The following is a 19025-nucleotide window of genomic DNA, read 5'->3' as shown; positions in this document are numbered from 1 at the left end:
ACTCATGTATCTCGCAAACTGTACACGGCCAGACATAGCGTTCACCGTAAGTTTGCTTGCGAGGTACAGTTCTGAACCTACCAAAAGACATTGGAAAGGTGTCAAGGACGTCTTCCGTTACCTGCAAGGGACCAAAGATCTTGGCCTGTTTTATAAAAGGAATCAAGACCTATCTATTATAGGCTATGCCGATGCTGGGTACCTATCAGACCCGCATGATTGCAAATCGCAGACTGGATATGTTTTCCTTTGTGGTGGAACTGCGTTTTTCTGGAAATCGTCCAAGTAAACACTTGTGTCGACTTCCACAAACCACTCAGAAATCATGGCACTATTCGAAGCGTCGAAAGAGTGTGTATCGCTTCGGCGGATGATCGGCCACATTCAGCAGACATGTGGCCTGAACACCGTACAAACCCCTACCATTATCTATGAAGATAATGCTGCTTGTGTTGCACAAGTCCAGATGGGTTATGTGAAGAGTAACCTCACTAAGCATATTAGTCCCAAGTTCTTCTATGCACATGAGCTGCAGCAGTTGAATGAGGTGAAAGTTTTGCATACTAAGTCTTGTGATAATCTTGCTGATATGTTCACTAAATCATTACCGGCATCAACCTTAGAGAGGTGTGTGCGTGGAATCGGTAGGTGTGTGCGTGGAATTGGTATGATGAGACTTAGAGAGATGCAAGGTTTAGGGGGAGAAACTTCACAAACTCGTCGCTAAAATCTCAATCCCGATGATCAAGTACTCAACTTGATGGTTGAGTGGATTGTACTCTTTTTCCCTTGAGTGAGTTTTCCTGATGTTTCTCACATGAGGTTTTTGACGAGGCAATTCGTGCAATACAACAACGTATACTATATGCTCTTTCTCCATATTTTTTCCCACTGGGTTTTTCGGAGTTTTGAGGCATGGATATATGGATAATTACCCAAGGGGGAGTGTTGGGAAACTGGGTCATCCGAAGGGTGGCGGCGGCCGCGTGCTAAACGCACGGGCTAGCCCCTCCCGTTCCCCTCGTATCGTTAAGTGGGTACTTATCCTTTGACCCCCTTTTCCCTATATAAAGCACCGAGGAGCCATCATTGTAACCCCTGATCATTGATTAATAAAGCTGGTCTCCTCCATATCTCTCTGTGTCATTTAGTTTCGCGTGTACGACTACTTCGTCTATGACGCTCGCTCCCGCTCCGCAACCTTGGACCGGACTCGCCGGCAGGAGTTGCGGAACACTTTCTATCATGTCCTCCTCTGTTTTGGTGTCGAAAAGAAAAAAGTTCTCCTCCCGTTCCCCTCGTATCGTTAAGTGGGTACTTATCCTTTGACCCCCTTTTCCCTATATAAAGCACCGAGGAGCCATCATTGTAACCCCTGATCATTGATTAATAAAGCTGGTCTCCTCCATATCTCTCTGTGTCATTTAGTTTCGCGTGTACGACTACTTCGTCTATGACGCTCGCTCCCGCTCCGCAACCTTGGACCGGACTCGCCGGCAGGAGTTGCGGAACACTTTCTATCATGTCCTCCTCTGTTTTGGTGTCGAAAAGAAAAAAGTTCTCCTCTGGTCTATGTGATGCCAAGGTAGTACGTGAATGGAGCCCCAGCGTACGTCCGCGTGAGCATCAGATGTTGATCTACAAAGAGAAAAATAAGAGAGCACGGGAAGATGTTTGACGCTTGACGTGATAGTATAGCAACAACGGCCGATCGTGCTTTATATTACCACATAAAAGAAAAGCCTGTGATGCGGGCATGATTTTACGTGATCATCGAGGAGCTATCAATTTCTCGTCATGCAGGGTGTTGTTTTCGTGCAAAGACTCCCTTGAGGTGGAGTTGTGTGCGTGTATGGAAGGCTTGTCTCTTGCCTTGCAGCGAAGTGTTTTGCCGATCGTGGTGGAGATGGATTCTCTCGAAGCAGTCTCCCTCATATCAAGCTTGGATACGGACGGTTTATTCCTCTATTGTTAGAGAGATTAAGCACCTAATGGGTTTAAGGAAGACATGTATTTCTCATATAGTTAGATCTCAAAATAAAGCTAGTGATTGCTTAGCTAAGTTTGCTAGAATCCAAGGCAGGACCTTGACTTGGTTAGGAGCTGGTCCAGATGAAGTAGTGGAAATAGCATCGTTTGATTGTAAAGACGTTGTGATTGAGTAATGAAATGCTATTTCTCCCGGAAAAAAAAACGACGGTAGCTAAGCGTCCACTGTTGTTACCGTTACTACTGTCAGCATCCTGTGTGCGCTTCTCGCAAAAAAATAAAGCATCCTGTGTGGGTGAGACAGCTTGCACGAGGACCGACCGTTGCCATCGCCCACCTCCCTCACCTCTGTCTAACCGCACGCGTGCGCTACGGCGTTTGCTTCCCCGCGTCTGCGTGCGCGTCTATCGCCCTTCACCTTCACGCCGTCGCCCGCGCCCTGTCCTTATCCGTCCTTCTTCCCTTCTACACCTATTTAGTCCCGCCTTCCCCGACCCTCCTTCTCCATCCACAGCCATTGCCAACCCTCCACCTCCTCGCTCACACAGGAGATCTCTTCAGCTCCTACAAGCTCAAGCACACTAGTACCAAGCCAGGCAGTCACCATGGACGCGGTGGAGTCCTCCTCGCCCTACTCGCCGCCCTCGCTGCGCCACAAGCTGCGGACCACGGTATGCGGCTGCTTCGGCTCGCCGTCCTCACCAGGCAGCGGCGGGGAGAGGCCGCACACCGGCGGCGGCAGGGCCAGATGGAGGAGACGCGTGGCGGCCGCGGGGGAGTTCCGGTATAACCCGCTCAGCTACGCGCTCAACTTCGACGACGGCAGCAGCGACGACGGCGACGCCGACGCGGAGGACGCCGCCTTCCGGCGCAGAAACTTCAGCTCGCGCCTGCCGCCATCGCCGGTGCCAGCCTCCCGAGCCCTTGCCATTGCCTGAACTGAATTGTACTCCATTAGCGATCATCCTTTTTAACTTTTTGTAGCTTCTGGCTCTCTGATTCTTCTTCTTCTTTGAGCGAGACTGAATCACTAAATCTGTAAAAGCAGTTCAGTTTATGGAGATTTTTTATACGGCCTGGAAAACGTACATACCGAGGAGTAGCAATAGCATCATGTACTTGTATACATACAAGAATCAATCAGTCAGTCTATTTTAATGTTTCATCGATTCTCAATACAAGGCAACAGATACATGTTCTCGGAGACGAAGAATTTGGCTTCGTCGGGAATTTCTGTTGGATGATGAAATGTGAACGAAGTTTACCTTTGGCTTCGTGGTGTGGGTGGAATCATCTCCCGTCGGCCGTCGACATCCACCGTGTGGATTAGCAAAGGATTAGCCGTCGACATCCACCGTGTGGATTAGCAAAGGATCCACCGTGTGGCTTCTCAGTTTGAAGGACCTACTACTCGTTGGCTTGAATCTGTGCAACACTGTGCTCCCAAAGCCACGTGGTCTAAATCATGTCAGCTTCTTCAAAGCAGGTTCGGTTGCAATCAACATCAATCAACATCAGGTACTCATTTACATAATATTTCATATTAATGAGACAAGTACATTAGAATATTATGTTGAGCGATTCTCTGAATTATATGATAAGTTATCTACCTATGAGACAACCCCTGTTGCTTTGCACTATGTTACTCGCTTCTTGGATGGGCTGCAATAGTCTATTCGTGTGCAGGTTACTCTTCAGAAACCAGTTGACTTGGACACAACATTTGAACGCTCTCGTAAGCGGCCAGAGAGGTTATAATCAAATCTACTAGGCTCTCCCAATTTATGTAGTTGGAGTGTTCAAACAACCCCTCACAGTTCGTGACGATCTAACTCGCTTGGTTAGAAACTTCTGGTGGGGGTCCAGAAAAAGGTTGAGCTTGATATATTCTTCGAGGCTCCGACTTTGCAAGAGCATCGTGTGATTCATAGAATGGGCACAACACCATTGCCGGACTAATCAGATCAAATCGGTTGAGAACCCTGTGATCCAAATGATTGGATGTTGCCACCATGCAAGGTGCAACATTCACGTGCTCAAGCCCGAAGGCTGAAGCTAGCACTATCCTGCTCTAGTAGTACTGTACTACTGTACGATACTACTCTCTCCATTTCACAATGTAGTGCGTATATTTTTTAGAAAAAAGTTAAACTTCATAAACTTTGACCAAGTTTACAAAGAAAAACATATACATCTAGAATAAGAAATACATATCTTTAGATACATCACAAGCCATATATTCATATTGCATATATTTGATATTGTACATACAAATAGGTTTCTTTGTAAATCTAGTCAAAATTTGTAAAGTTTGACTTTTCGGAACGGAAGAGTATGTGCATTGGGCGTGTGGAATACGCACGGGATGTTCCGTGTTGTGTTGGTTGCTTCTGCAGGCTACGTGGAGGGTGCCAGCAAAACCAAACCAACGGCGCTTGCATGGAGGCAGGATAGTTTGCTTCTCCTGCGGGCTGCACGTTTTGACCGAGCGCTCACTCGAGCAGAGTCGCCGTCGCTGTCACAGGAATTATAAAAGGCTGACGTGGATCGAACGAAACACTTGCACCAGGCCGGGAGGTTTGGCATCCTATTCGGTCGGCCGTGTCAGTGCTTTTTATCGTGCTCTTTTCTGTATGATGCGAATGTAGTAAGTGAATGGAGCCATAGCGTACGTCCGCGTGAGGATCAGATGTTGATCTCCTTTAAAAGAGCAAAAAGTGCCAAGTGTTTCTTCTTCGAGGAAAAAAAAATAAGAGTACCAGCTGTTTGACACTTGAAAGACAACAACGGCCAATCATGGTAAACAAAAAGAGAACCAAAGCCTGTATAAGTGCACTGAACGAAGGTCTGAGCTGCACTTGCAGCTAAGCTACCACTGTTACCGTTGTTGCCACGGTCAGCTGTCTCTCTCTCTGTGCATTGCGACAGCTTGCACGAAGACCGACCGTTGCCATCGCCCTCCTCCCTCCCGTCCCAACGGCAGCGAAGCCCCGCGAAATCCCCAGAACACCCTCACGCGTGCGCTACGGCGATAGCTTTGCTTGCTTGCTTCCCCGCGTCTCTTACCCTTCACGCCGTCACCGGCGCCTGTCTTGGTCCAGTCTTTTTTCCACTCTTCCTATTTAGTCCTGCCCACCTCCGCCTATCTTCTACAGCAGCAGAGCACACCGTCACACACCCCAGAACTCGATCGACAACCCACATCCATCTCTAGCTTCTACCAGCTGAAGCACACTAGCACCAAGACAGAGGCAGACTCCATGGACGCTGTAGAGTCCTCTTCGTCCTACTCGCCACCGTCACTGCGCCACAAGCTGCGGACCACCGTGTGCGGCTGCTTCGGCTCGCCGTCGTCGCCGGGTAGCGGCGGGGAGAGGCCACAAAACAGCGGCAGGGCCAGGTGGAGGAGGCGCGTGGCGGCCGCGGGGGAGTTCAGGTACGACCCGCTCAGCTACGCGCTCAACTTCGACGACGGCGCCAGCGGCAGCGATGACGGCGCGGAAGCAGAGGACGCGGCCTTCCCGTACCGGAACTTCAACTCGCGCCTGCCGCCCTCGCCGGCGCCGGCCTCCCGAGCCGTCGCCATCGCCTGAAGTCGCCAATCGAATCGTACAAGTAGCTGTCGGCCGTCCTTTGCTGCTTCTGTACCTTTCTGTCTCTCTGATTCTTCTTCTTCTCCAAGTGAAACTGTATTAACTCTGTGAAAGCATTTTATACGGCCGTGCAAATCGCAGCGATGTAGCGGCAGTGTACCAGTAGCATCATTGTATACTGTATACATATAGGATAATAGGAATCGATCAACCAATTTTAATGTTCCGTCGGTTCTCAATGCAAGATGAAGAATTGGTTTGATCGGGAAAAGGCTTCCTTTTCTTTTGGATGATGAACTGTGAAGGAAATTAAACCTTGGCCGGGTTGGTGGTGGGTGGAAATGGAATCATCTGCCGTCGCCATCCACCGTGTGGGCTGCGCGTATCCAACGATGTACGTACTACTGTACGTGGGTGAAAGGGTGCTGCAAAGGATTTGCGAGTAGCGAACAGTAAAAAAAAACTCGAATCGACCGCACACACGCGGGAAGAAAAATCTTGAAGAGCCAGCTCCACTGGCTTATCCGCTCGTGTAGCTTGTCAGCTCTCACGAGTGGAGCTTTCGCGCCGATTGTCACATACCAAGAAAAATCTTCCTCTGCACTTTCTTTCTTTCTTTCTTGTTTTCTTTCTTTCTATTCTGTCAGGAAAACAGGGGAGGGCCTCGGTTCCACTGAAACGAGCCCAGGCAGCTACATATGGACTGCTTGGATCCACTTTATGTTCTCAAAAAACAATCGACAGCTACATATGGACACATACTAGTATCGGACTGGCCTAACACTACAATAAATATGCGTGACATATGGGGAATTGGGTTAGAGCAAGTACAATAGGATGAGATAAGCTGACTATAAGAAATAGAATAATACTACCTCCGTCCGAAAAATACTTGTCATCAAAATGGATAAACGGGGATGTATCTAGATGTATTTTAGTTTTAAATACATCCATTTTTATCAATTTTGATGACAAGTTTTTTCGGACGGAGGGAGTATATTTTTGCTTAGTTGAAAGAGAGAGAAGAGGAGAGAGAGGAGAACCAATAATGAATGGTTCAATGACTTGATGATATGCTGCTACACCAAGTGGGAGTTATTCAAATCAGTTGATGATAAGGATGTTCAAACATTTACTGCAATGAAGTCTCGGAAAGGGCATTTGCCTCGTAATTTTCTTTAGCGCACTATTGGTATGTTCCATCTGACCATCTCTATTCTTGCAAACTTACTATTTTGAATATATTCACATCCCACAACTAAATTAATTTCAGTTACAAATTCATTCTTTTATCTTGTAGTGTCTTTTAGGACTTTGGCAACATGGCGAGTTCACCTTTATGCAAAGATGATTATATGTTTTTCTTGTGACAAAAATGAACAAATCAGAGATGCTTTTGATCATGGTGAAAGAAATTGCACAATGACAATTGGTATGGACAACTTTACTTTTGTTGGAAACATGGCGAGTTTGCCTCTGTTTTCAAGTCTCATCTTTATTTACTCTATTGAACTTTATTTTGTTAGACTATTACGTTTATGTTTTCATTTCATTTTTAATGAGGATTTGTGGTTCAAAAGTTTTGTGTTGTATTATATGTTGTGTATTTAAATACCCGGTTTTAGATTTCCAGATTATACACTTGTGCTCAACTTGCCCAGGCTCCACAAAATTTTTGGCTCCGCCACTGCCAGCTGCAACACGAGACTCAAGACACTTTATGAGGATGTAAGGTGGGCCAACTATTGATAAACTAGTACATATTTAAAACTTACTATTGTATATGCCAGCTAAGAGGTTGGCTATAAATGACATGACAAATTCTTATAGCCGACCGTTGGTTGTATTATTAACCATGTTCTTAGAGAGGCCCGGCGACCATGTGGGATTCCGTGTGCTCTCCGGTTCGTTTCGAGGATAGCGAGAGTGGAAAGGATCGAGCCAAGTTTGGATTGTTCTGCGATTTGCCGATTTGGCAGATGAGGAGCGACGACAAAGCCGCGCTCTGAGAATAGTACCGATCTCGTTATTTTACTCTCAGAGAGAGCTCGGAAGCAAACCACGCTTGGGCTGGACAAGCTCTGTCTGTTTGAGCTTTTATTTCTGCTTTTGCAGCTTTTCACTTAGGCAGAAAAACCAAAACCCTTCTGAATATGTGCTTTTTACTTCAATTTTTGGCTTATACCATACAGTGTCCCCTCCAGCAGCAGGGCACACTGTCACACACCCCACAACTCTGACAACCCACATCCATCCCTAGCTTCTACCGGCTGAAGCACAGTAGCATCAAGGCAGACTCCATGGACGCTATGGAGTCCACTTCGCCATACTCGCCGCCGGCGGTGCGCCACAAGCTGCGGACCGCCGTGTGCGGCTGCTTCGGCTCGCCATCGTCACCCGGCAGCCGTGGGGAGAGGCCGCATAGTGGCGGAAGGGCCAGGTGGAGGCGACGCGTGGTGGCCGCGGGGGAGTTCAGGTACGACCCGCTCAGCTACGCGCTCAACTTCGACGACGGCGCGGAAGCAGAGGATGCGACCTACATGTACAGGAACTTCAGCTCGCGCCTGCCGCCCTTGCCGGTGCCGGCCTCCCGAGCCGTCGCCATGGCCCTCTGTCCCTCTGAATTTTCTTCTTCACTATGTAAAAGCAGTTTATACCACCGGGGAAATCGTACGTAGCGAGGTATAGTTAGCAGTAGCAGTGTACGCGTAACATCATGTATACATACATATAGGAAATCAATGAATCAATTTTAATGTACCAATCGGTTCTCAATGCGAGGCAGCCGATACATGTATGTAGTTTACTCGGAGATGGAGAATTGGTTTGGTCGGGAAAAGGTTTCCCTTTTTTCTTTGAGATTTTTTGGATGAAGAACTGGGTTGGTGGCGGGTGGAATCATCTGCCGTCGCCATCCTAGGGCTGCGAGCATCCAACGATGTAAAAAGGGTAGTGCAAAGGATTAGCCAGCACTCTCTCTGTCCATGAATAAGTGTACATATAGCTTTTGTCCTAAGTCAAAATTTTAAAATTTTGACCAATTTTATATAAAAGAATAGTAGCACATATAACATCGAATTGGTACATTATAAAACTACATTTCAAAACGAATCTAGTTATACTAATTTAGTGTCATAAATGTTGTCACTTTTTTCTATAAAATTGGTCAAAGTTTTAAAACTTTAACTTAGAACAAAATCTAGATGTACCCTTATTCACGGACGGAGGGCCAACAGTCAAAAATCTCTCTCTCTCTCTCTCTCTCTCTCTCTCTCTCTCTCTCTCTTTTTACTTGGGAACAATAAAAAAATATTGAGCCACCTCTTTTTTTTTGCAAGAAAAAGTGAAATTTCTATTACTCAAGGAGGCAAATCAGCCAGAACCAAGTTTACAATGTTGAGCATAACCGAACCCAGCCATACGGTAGTACGGAGGGGTACTTCTACCATAAGCAGGAAGAGCATGACTAACTTTATTTTACGAGCGACTAATAGACGTAATAGAGATCTCTCTAGTTTTAGCTCTTCTATTTTTTACTATCCGCTCGTATAGTTTGTCACGGCTCACGAGTGGAGCTTTCGCGCCGATTGTCACATACTGAGAAAAGTGGAAACTCTTCCTTTGCACTTTTTCTTTCAGAAAAGCATGGGCGAACCAGCCGCACCCATATCTGAACCCGTTGTTTGTCGTCTGAATTATAGCTTAACGGTGCAGAAGTAAGCTATAAACTTCAAGCAACCACAAAGTTCTAAAACAAAAGCAAAGCGGGGTCATTAAATCCACAACGCCTTCACATTGCTCTCTCCTGCAACGGGTAAAGAAAGCAGTTAACCAACGGGACACAACGAGAGAAAACACATTACAGAGAAGGCGGAAAAAATGCCACCTATAGACCAAGGGGAACACCCAGTCGATCACCTGACGGAGAAACACAGCAAACCGATACCCTTCTTGGATAGGATGTCCATTGTTACATTGGTCGGAACTCAATGATCATGAAACTGCTACATATAATTGTTCAAAAGAGAAAATTGGCATAAACACATATTTTCATAAGTCTTTGCCACTGACTTTTGTTGATCGTCATACTACATCACGAATGGACAGGAAATTGGCAGCCGCACTATGTGAATAGCCAGTTAAGAGTTTGCGCATTTATAAAAGTTCAGGTAATTCAACCTTTATTAGCCCCGGTAATAATCTCATCTCCACACCGAATACCCTCTCACCAAGCCTAGTGATCAGTAGACATGTACAATTGCCGAGTCTCAATGATCGATTCTTATTTGTCAGAAGTATTAACAGGCAAACCAATCTTCAAACTAATTTAATCCCATGGAAAATTATCAATGATTATAGAATGCAGAAACCAGGGACGAAATGACAGATCAGCAATGCCAACATAGTCAGTACCTTTTTTTCGGATGAGCACCCTTTCATATAGTATCACAACTAAGAAAACGCTGTGGAATAACTATGAACACGCTTGTAGACAGCCTCATTAATATCAACCATTGTATTAGTTGGGCACACAATAGCAAGTTGTCCAAGCTAACCACTATCAAAATAGTTGAAGAAGAATAAATCGTACCCCCTCCATACATATATATCCAACATGCCAAATATGCCAAATATCCAACATAAAAGCCTAATAAGCTGTCCAATTTTTTGTATAATTAAACTTAGTAATTACTATGCATTTTTGTAGTATTTATTCATAAACTTGTCTATATGATTGATTTATTATATGTTGCATGCTGATTATTTTGTGTGATCTAGTTATTCTCTTATTTCCTTGAACTAATATGTCACTATTATTCATATCCACTCCGAATCAAGTAAACAATGATATTATTTCCGCATCCGAGTAATATTTGATACGCATTCGGTATTTGAGAATATTCATATTCACGTTCATATTTTTTCTAAAAATATGAAAACGAAAATGCCCTCACACATCACGAGCCAAAAAATAAGCTTTGCCCTTGTTTTTTCCTCCTCTGTTCCGGCGGGGGGAGACGGCGATGGCCGTGTGGAACGCGGTGGGTCGGTGGTCGGCGCTCGCGGCGAGCGCGCTAATCTAGCTTCGCGGGGTGCAGCTACTGCTTCGGTGTATACTCACCGGCAGTCAAGGCGTCGCAGGGCTACTACAAGTCCGCGCTCGACGCCGTCGCCTTCTTCGATGTGGCCGTCAACGCTGGGGTCCTCTCCGCGTAGGCGCCCGTGGGCCGCTGAAGCCCCTGCACAGTCCTCCTCGCCAGCGCCGCGCTCTGCGCCGCCGGGTACCTCCCCATGTAGCTCGCTGGTGCCGGGGTCGCGTCGGCCCCGCTCCCGCTCATGTACCTCTACATGCTGCTCGCCGCGCGGAGCGCAGGCGCAGACCTTCCTGAATATGGCCGATGTCGTCATCGCCGTCGAGAACTTCCCTGACCAGGGCGGCACCGTCAACGGCATCGTGAAGGTACTGCCGTCCTGATTCCCCTCGCTTGCTTGGCTTTCTTTCTTACTCTGCTAAGCAGTATACAGTCTCTGCTCTGCATCAATCAGTACCTAAATGATGTGATTAATTAGACCTGTAGCGATTCATGCTGCAATACACCAATGTGAAATCAAACATGCTCTGCCCCAAAGTTGGAACCAGAAATCGAAAGAATCACGTGTTTTGTTGGCATTCAGTTCCTTTCTTATGCAGATGATGTATATGCTGAAAGTAGCAGAAAAATACATACAAACAGTTCTGGAAAAGTACAATTAGACTTATTATAGTAATTCATACATACAGTATAATGTGTTCTGGCCCAGAGACACCATAGAGGCAGCATCCCTGGTTCTAGAGGAAGAGTACAATTGTGTAGGCACAGTCACTGTTTCATTATAATTATGTCTGGCCAAGAGACACCAGAGAGGCAATAACGCAGCCTTCTTTTACTGGCCTCATCCTTTCAGCACCATGCTTGTTTCCTGAAATCCTGTATCTACCACACTGCAGAAAGTAGCAGTATAACTATGCTTGTTTCCTGAAATCCTGTATCTAGCACACTGCAGAAAGTAGCAGTATAATTATATGTTGAAAGTAGCAGATAAATACATACAAACAGTTCTGGAAAACTATAGTAATGTGATTTATTAGACTTATTATAGTAATTCATACATACAGTATAACTATTCTTGCTCCCTGGGAATCAGCATCCCTGGTTCTACAACAAGAGTAAAATTGTGTAGGTGCAGTCGCCGTTCATTATAATGTGTTCTGGCCAAGACCCAAGAGACACCAGAGAGGCAATAATGCAGCCTTCTTTTGCTGGCCTCATCCTTTCAGCACCATGCTTGTTTCCTGAAATCATGTATCTACCACACTGCATGGGTGGAGCTATCATTTGCGTTAATTGCACGAACTTTCAGTGTTATTGTCTTGAGTTTTCACCTAACTACATTCCTAACTCTGACGATGCAAACGTGTGTGGATCCAACATTGAACACACTTTGCTCAATAATCATAACCTGCACTCTGTTTCTCGACGACCTAGCAAACTAGCAACCGTAAGGTGCGTTTGTTAGGCAGTGTATCATGTTTTGTCTCGTTACACAATTACAGACATGGCATACTCCTTCATATGGCATTAAACCATCTATACATGGTTTTCTGGGCTTGAGTGCAGCAACACTGGTTCAGGTACAGTGCATTCTTCATATTGATACTGGCAGTTTCATACTCCCTCCGTCCGGAAATACTTGTCGGAGGAATGGATGTATCTAGACGTATTTTAGTTCTAGATACATCCATTTTTATGCATTTCTCCGACAAATATTTCAGGACAGAGGGAGTACTTGCTAGAGATATTACCCGGCCCATAGCCATCGCATTGCTGCTCATGTACTTTGTCAACGTCCACTGCGCTAATCAGCGGTACAACAAGAAGTTCCTTGATGCCTTCTCTCTCATGGCCGTTACTGTTGCTGGGTACCTGATGGTTGCCATAATAATCTAAGACCAAGTATTCGTGATAAGTTCAGCTGGACAGAGTGTTTGCTTCATGATACTCCTGCTGTTGATCATGTCTCCAGCAGTTATTGTTGTAAGAGCTCAGAAGATGAAATCGAAATAACGAGAAGAGCCAGCTCTAGCACTGCGCTTGTGGGATCTGGTCAGGACATGTTGCACAAAGAAAACCTGAATGTGATGCAAGCCATGTGTAAACTTGACTTCTGATTGCTCTTCCTTGCGATGGCCTGCGGGATGGGATCGGGGATCCTTTGGCTACACGAGCAGGGAGACCAGCACCCTGGTGTCACTCTGGAACATCTAGAACTTCTCAGGGAGGTTCGGCGCAGGCTACGTCTCCGATCACTTCCTCCAGCCGTGAGGAGTCGGCAGGCCTTTCTTCATAGCAGTGACGCTTCTGGTCATCGGTGTAAGCCACGCCATCATCTCCCCCGGTTTCTAAGCGTCGGTCTACATCGGCTCCAGTTTTCCAGAGGCGCTTCTATGACAAGGAGTCACACAAGGTGAGTTTGCCTGCGCCGGTAAGCACTGCTTCGCACTCCCTTTCCTGATCACGGCATGTATCTGTGTTTTCAGGTCTGCCGTAGCACTTGTATTGTTCATAAGAACAAAAAAGTTTTATAGGTGTATTATATACGCCAGACTGCTGTCTTTTGTAGAGAGTAAACGTATATACACTAGTAAAAAAAGGGTCAAACGTGAAGCACATTAGTGCCGGTTTGTATTTGAGCCGGCACAAATGTATACATTAGTGCTGGTTCCAACGGCTAGCCGGGCCGCTCTTAGTACCGGTTCGTGGCTAACCTTTAGCACCGATTCGTGCCACGAACCGGTACTAATGAGAGTGGTGGCAGGATGTTGTCAGTCTGGGCCCCCTCTAGCACCTTTAGTACCGGTTCTTGGCACGAACCGGTACTAAAGGTCGTCCTACATAAACCCTTCGTCCACCCGAGCTCGCTCTGTTCTTTCCCTTTCCCCTCTCCTCTCTGTTCTTCCCCTCTTCCTTTCGAGTTCATCACACATTTTGCCCAAAATTTGTCAAGATTTGAAGGCCCTCATCCATTCAAATGATCACAAAGGTTAGCAACTTTGTCCTTTCATCTCTCATTCCTAGATTAGCTCTTGCATTGCTTTATATAGTTATTAATTTGTGAGTTTAGTAATTTGGGAGGAAATATATATATGTGCTAGTATTTGATTTATATGCAATTTGAGGTTAAAATAACACTTAGTTTGCATATGTAGGTGTGGTTTACTTAGTGCCTTCTAAATCTCCGTCGTAATCACCGTCGATTGCCCGCACCGTCCCGTCGCCGGCACCACCTTGTGGTGAGCCTCTTGTTCATGAAATTTTATATAAAAAATTGATGTTTGTGTGATTTGGATATATAGTTACTCGTATAATAATTATCTTACCCATACGTTATTTGTTATACATAGTGCCATGGTTTTGATATCCGTCCCCGTCGGCCCTCGTCCTTGTTATGATTCGGATGTGGTATATTCTCTTTTAAAACTATTTGTTGCATTTCGTGTTTATGACAAATTATGCCCATCAAGTTGACATAGATATTTTTATCTAGGAGGTATGTGAACCGGAAATTCCAACCGACCCTATTGTCGAGAGGTTAAATTTAGTTGAAAGAGAAAACGAGTACTTGAAAGAAAAATTGAAAAGAATTGAGGGGGAGAAGATGGAATTGGAGTTGCATGTTGCCGATGTCGTCGATGATCACAAGATCAAGATGGAGAAAATGCGCTTGAAGATTAGAAAGATTAGAAAATATGCCATCAATAGTGAGGCTTGGTATCATTATGCTGTTGGATCAATTGTTACCTTAGTTGCGATCTTGATCGCATTTGTTGTTGCATTTAAATGCTTTAGCTAGAGAGTTATTTGTTTGTTGCATTTAAGTGTTGTATGAACTTTATGTATGAACTTGTATTAATTTGGTCTATTCGGTGTTGTGTAATGAAGATGAGCCGGCAATGGATGTACGATGACCGATGCTCTCCCCAGTTCGTTGAGGGCGTGCATACTTTTCTGCTTGCGGCTGAGGCAAACAAGCGGGCGGATGGTTTTATGCCTTGTCCATGTGCTGGCTGTAAGAATGGTTGCAAGCACGTCAAGAACCATTCACGTCCACCTGTTTGAGTCCGGTTTCATGCCCCACTATAATGTTTGGACCAAGCACGGAGAAAGAGGGGTTATGATGGAAGACAATGAAGAAGAAGAGGACGACGACAGCTATCCTAGCCATGGGTTCCTTGAATACGATGATACAACAATGGGGGAAGAAACTGAGCCGGTAATGCGGGAAGAAGCTGAGCTGGCAATGCGGGAAGAAGCTGAAGAAGAGGCATCAGATGAGCCTATTGATGATCTAGGTCGGGCCATTGCCGATGCAAAGAGAAACTGCGCAAGTGATTTGGAGAAGAAGAAGTTGCAGCGCATGTTAGAGGATCACAAAAAATTGTTGTACCCGAATTGCGTAGGTGACAAGAAAAAGCTGGGCACCACACTGGAATTGCTGCAATGGAAGGCAGAGAATGGTGTATCTGACAAGGGATTTGGAAAGTTGCTGGTAATGATAAAGGATATGCTTCCAAAGGACAACGAATTGCCCGAGAGTACGTACGAAGCAAAGAAGGTTGTCCGCCCTCTAGGGTTAGAGGTGCAGAAGATACATGCATGCCCTAATGATTGCATCCTCTACCGCGGTGAGTACGAGGATTTGAACGCTTGCCCGGTATGTGGTGCATTGCGCTATAAGATCAGCCGCGATGAGCATGGTGATGTCGAGGGCAAGCGCCCCAGGAAGAAGATTCCTGCCAAGGTGATGTGGTATTCTCCTATAATACCACGGCTGAAACATTTGTTCCAAAGCAAAGAGCATGCCAAGGCGATGCGATGGCACAGAGAAGACCGTAAGAAAGACGGAAAGTTGAGAGTACCCGCTGACGGGTCGTAGTGGAGGACAGAAAGTACGGGAAGGAGTTTGCAGATGACGCAAGGAGCGTATGGTTTGGTCTAAGCGCAGATGGCATTAATCCTTTTGGGGAGCAGAGCAGCAACCATAGCACCTGGCCTGTGACTCTATGTTTGTATAACCTTTCTCCTTGGTTGTGCATGAAGCGGAAGTTCATTATGATGCCAGTGCTCATCCAAGGCCCTAAACAATCCGGCAACGACATTGATGTGTATCTAAGGCCATTAGTTGAAGAACTCTTACAACTGTGAAATGGAACAGGTGTACGTGCATGGGATGAGCACAAACAGGAAGAATTTGACCTAAAGGCATTGCTGTTCGTGACCATCAATGATTGACCTGCTCTCAGTAACCTTTCAGGACAGACAAACAAGGGATACCACGGATGCACGCACTGTTTGGATGATACCGACATTATATATTTGAATAGTTGTAAGAAGAATGTGTACCTGGGACATCGTCGATTTCTTCCGAGCAGGCATCCCGTAAGAAAGAAAGGCAAGCATTTCAAAGGTGAGGCAGATCACCGGACGAAGCCTCGCCACTGTACTGGTGCTGATGTACATGATATGGTCAAGGATTTGAAGGTGATATTTGGAAAGGGTCCTGGTGGACAACCTGTTCCAAAGGACGCTGACGGACGCGCACCCATGTGGAAGAAGAAATCTATATTTTGGGACCTGCCATATTGGAAAGACCTAGAGGTCCGCTCCATAATCGACGTGATGCACGTGACGAAGAATCTTTGCGTGACCCTGCTTGGCTTCTTGGGCGTGTATGGGAAGACAAAAGATACACCTGAGGCACGGGAGGACCAGCAACGTATGCACGGAGAAGACGACATACATCAGGGTCATGCAAGCTACGCTCTTACCAAAGAAAAGAAGGAAATCTTCTTTGAATGCCTGCTCAGTATTAAGGTACCGTCTGGCTTCTCGTCGAATATAAAGGGAATAATAAACATGGCAGAGAAAAAGTTCTAGAACCTAAAGTCTCATGACTGTCACGTGATTATGACGCAACTGCTTCCGGTTGCATTGAGGGGGCTTCTACCGGAAAACGTTCGATTAGCCATTGTGAAGCTATGTGCATTTCTCAATGCAATCGCTCAGAAGGTAATCGATCCAGAAATCATACCAAGGTTACAGAATGATTTGGTGCAATGTCTTGTCAGTTTCGAGTTGGTGTTCCCACCATCCTTCTTCAACATCATGACACACGTCCTAGTTCACCTGTGCGAAGAGATTAACGTTTTGGGTCCTGTATTTCTACACAATATGTTCCCCTTTGAGAGGTTCATGGGAGTCTTAAAGAAATATGTTCATAACCGTGCTAGGCCAGAAGGAAGCATCTCCAAGGGCCATCAAAATGAGGAGGTCATTGAGTTTTGTATTGACTTTATTCCTGACCTTAAGCCGATTGGTGTTCCTGAATCGCGGCATAAGGGCAGACTGGATGGAAAAGGCACGCTAGGAGGGGAACAAATAATATGTATGGACGGACATTCTCTCACTGAAGCACACTACACAGTTCTACAGAATTCCGCCTTGGTGGCTCCGTATATGGATGAACACAAGAATTTGCTACGCTCCAAACACCCGGAGCGGTCTGATGACTGGATTACACGTGAACAAACCAGGAGTTTCGCCAGCTGGTTGCAGACATGTACCATGCATGACACCTCTATTGAAGATGACCTGCACTTGCTGTCCCAGTTACCATCTTCGAATATAATGACTTTCAAAGGGTACGAGATAAATGGTAATATATTTTACATGATCGCCCAAGATAAGAAGAGCACCAACCAAAACAGTGGTGTCTGCTTTGATGCAGAAACCAAGACGGGAAAGGAAACATATTATGGTTATATACAGGACATATGGGAACTTGACTATCGACGTGGTTTAAAGGTCCCTTTGTTTCGGTGCAAATGGGTCAATATGACACGAGGCGGGGTAACGGAAGACCCGCAGTACGGAATGACAACAGTGGATCTCAAAAATCTTGCTTATGCAGACAAACCATTCGTCCTAGCCAATGATGTGGCACAGGTTTTCTATGTGAAGGACATGTCTACCAAGCCAAGAAAAAGAAAAGATAAGGAAGCGAATGCATCGTACGATGAGCCAAAGCGGCACATAGTTCTTTCTGGGAAGAGAAACATCGTGGGAGTGGATGACAAGACAGACAAGTCAGAAGATTATGAAAAGTTTGATGAAATTGCTCCATTCACAGTGAATATTGACCCGAGCATCCCGTTAAATGATGAAGATTTTCCATGGTTACGGCGCAAAGGGACACACGCGAAGAAAAAGTTTCACACCCAAAGATCTGGGATGTGATCGGCTTCACTAGCTATCATCACTTTCTTTTGTGTTTCGCACCGAGAGGGGAATCTCTATAATAGTTAGGGTAGTTATGTGTTTTGGCATTTCAAACGCGAAGAAATTTTATGTGCAAACAAATTCACACTAATTTCAAATAATTCAAAATTTAAACTATTCAAATTTGAAAACTATGGGCACTAACAGAAAAAATAGCAGAAAAGAAAGAAAAACTATAGCTGAAAAGAAAAAAACTATATAAAAAAACTACTCAAAAATAAATAGAAGAAAATAAATATAGCAGAAAAGAAAAAACTACTCAGAAATAAATAGAAGAAAATATAAAGCAGAAAAGGAAAAAAATTATATTTGCTATTTTTCAATCGTTTACAAAATGACCGTGAAATTGAAAATCACTACAAAATGAACTCTGAAAATGTTGAATTTTGGCAAACTAGATGAAAAACTACTCACAAATAAATAGAAGAAAATAAATGTAACAGAAAAGAAAAAACTATATAAAAAACTACGCAAAAATAAATAGAAGAAAATAAAGCAGAAAAGAAAAAAACTATAAAAAAAATTGGGGCGCTGCCGTGTGGGCCTGATAGGCCACAGGTGTGTAATTACAGGCCTTAAAGGCCCAGCAGACTCACAGGGCAGCGCGTAGAGTTTAGGCCCACAAGCCTGCTAGCTATATAGAGGAGTTCGAAGTAGTAGCCGTGGCTGGGTTTATAAACCAGTGCAGCTGCCCTTCGCCCGGCGAGGTGGGACTAAACTTTGGGGTGGCAGCGCGACCCCTTTAGTACCGGGTCGTGGCACAAACCGGTACTAAAGGGGGGGCCTTTAGTACCGGTTTGTGCCACCACCCGGTACTAAAGGGGGTCGCTTCCCGCCGCTTGGCCTGGCCAAAACAGGCCTTTAGTACCGGTTGGTGGCTCCAACCGGTACTAAAGGTGCCTTCTATATATACTCGACTTACGAAATTTTCATTCTTCCTCTGTTTCCGTGGTCTCCGTCGCCGTCGCCGCCCCCGTCCCCGTCGCCGCCCTCGTCTCCGTCGCCGCCCCCGTCCCTGTCGCCGCCGTCGTCTCCGTCGCCGCCCCGGGCCCGCCCCCGTCCCCAT

The 19025-nt window shown here is 45.6% G+C and overlaps 3 protein-coding genes and 1 pseudogene across 3 annotated transcripts; all 4 read left to right on the top strand.

Annotated features, from left to right (window-relative positions):
* Nucleotides 1-2508: 2508 nt before the first annotated feature.
* On the top strand, nt 2509-3152 carry LOC119289637. Its single transcript, XM_037568916.1, has one exon. The coding sequence runs from the start codon at nt 2595-2597 to the stop codon at nt 2925-2927; it is 333 nt and encodes a 110-aa protein (XP_037424813.1). The 5' UTR covers nt 2509-2594; the 3' UTR covers nt 2928-3152.
* A 1955-nt stretch (nt 3153-5107) lies between these two features.
* Nucleotides 5108-5808, top strand: LOC119289636. Its single transcript, XM_037568915.1, has one exon. It carries the CDS (start codon nt 5250-5252, stop codon nt 5580-5582), a length of 333 nt encoding a protein of 110 aa, XP_037424812.1. The 5' UTR covers nt 5108-5249; the 3' UTR covers nt 5583-5808.
* A 2074-nt stretch (nt 5809-7882) lies between these two features.
* Nucleotides 7883-8260, top strand: LOC119284015. The gene has a single exon (XM_037563326.1). The coding sequence runs from the start codon at nt 7883-7885 to the stop codon at nt 8258-8260; it is 378 nt and encodes a 125-aa protein (XP_037419223.1).
* Nucleotides 8261-10606: 2346 nt separating this feature from the next.
* The window catches only part of LOC119284014, a 14736-nt pseudogene continuing 6317 nt past the window's right edge, over nt 10607-19025 (top strand).

This window comes from Triticum dicoccoides, chromosome 4A (assembly GCF_002162155.2).
Source record: "Triticum dicoccoides isolate Atlit2015 ecotype Zavitan chromosome 4A, WEW_v2.0, whole genome shotgun sequence".
In the NCBI taxonomy this organism is placed as follows: Eukaryota; Viridiplantae; Streptophyta; class Magnoliopsida; order Poales; family Poaceae; genus Triticum; species Triticum dicoccoides.
This window is presented reverse-complemented; position numbering and strand designations above follow the sequence as displayed.

What these genes read in the sequence shown, in the direction of transcription:
- LOC119289637 (XM_037568916.1), top strand. Translation starts at nt 2,595, where the DNA reads ATGGACGCGGTGGAGTCCTCCTCGCCCTACTCGCCGCCCTCGCTGCGC.
- LOC119284015 (XM_037563326.1), top strand. Translation starts at nt 7,883, where the DNA reads ATGGACGCTATGGAGTCCACTTCGCCATACTCGCCGCCGGCGGTGCGC.
- LOC119289636 (XM_037568915.1), top strand. Translation starts at nt 5,250, where the DNA reads ATGGACGCTGTAGAGTCCTCTTCGTCCTACTCGCCACCGTCACTGCGC.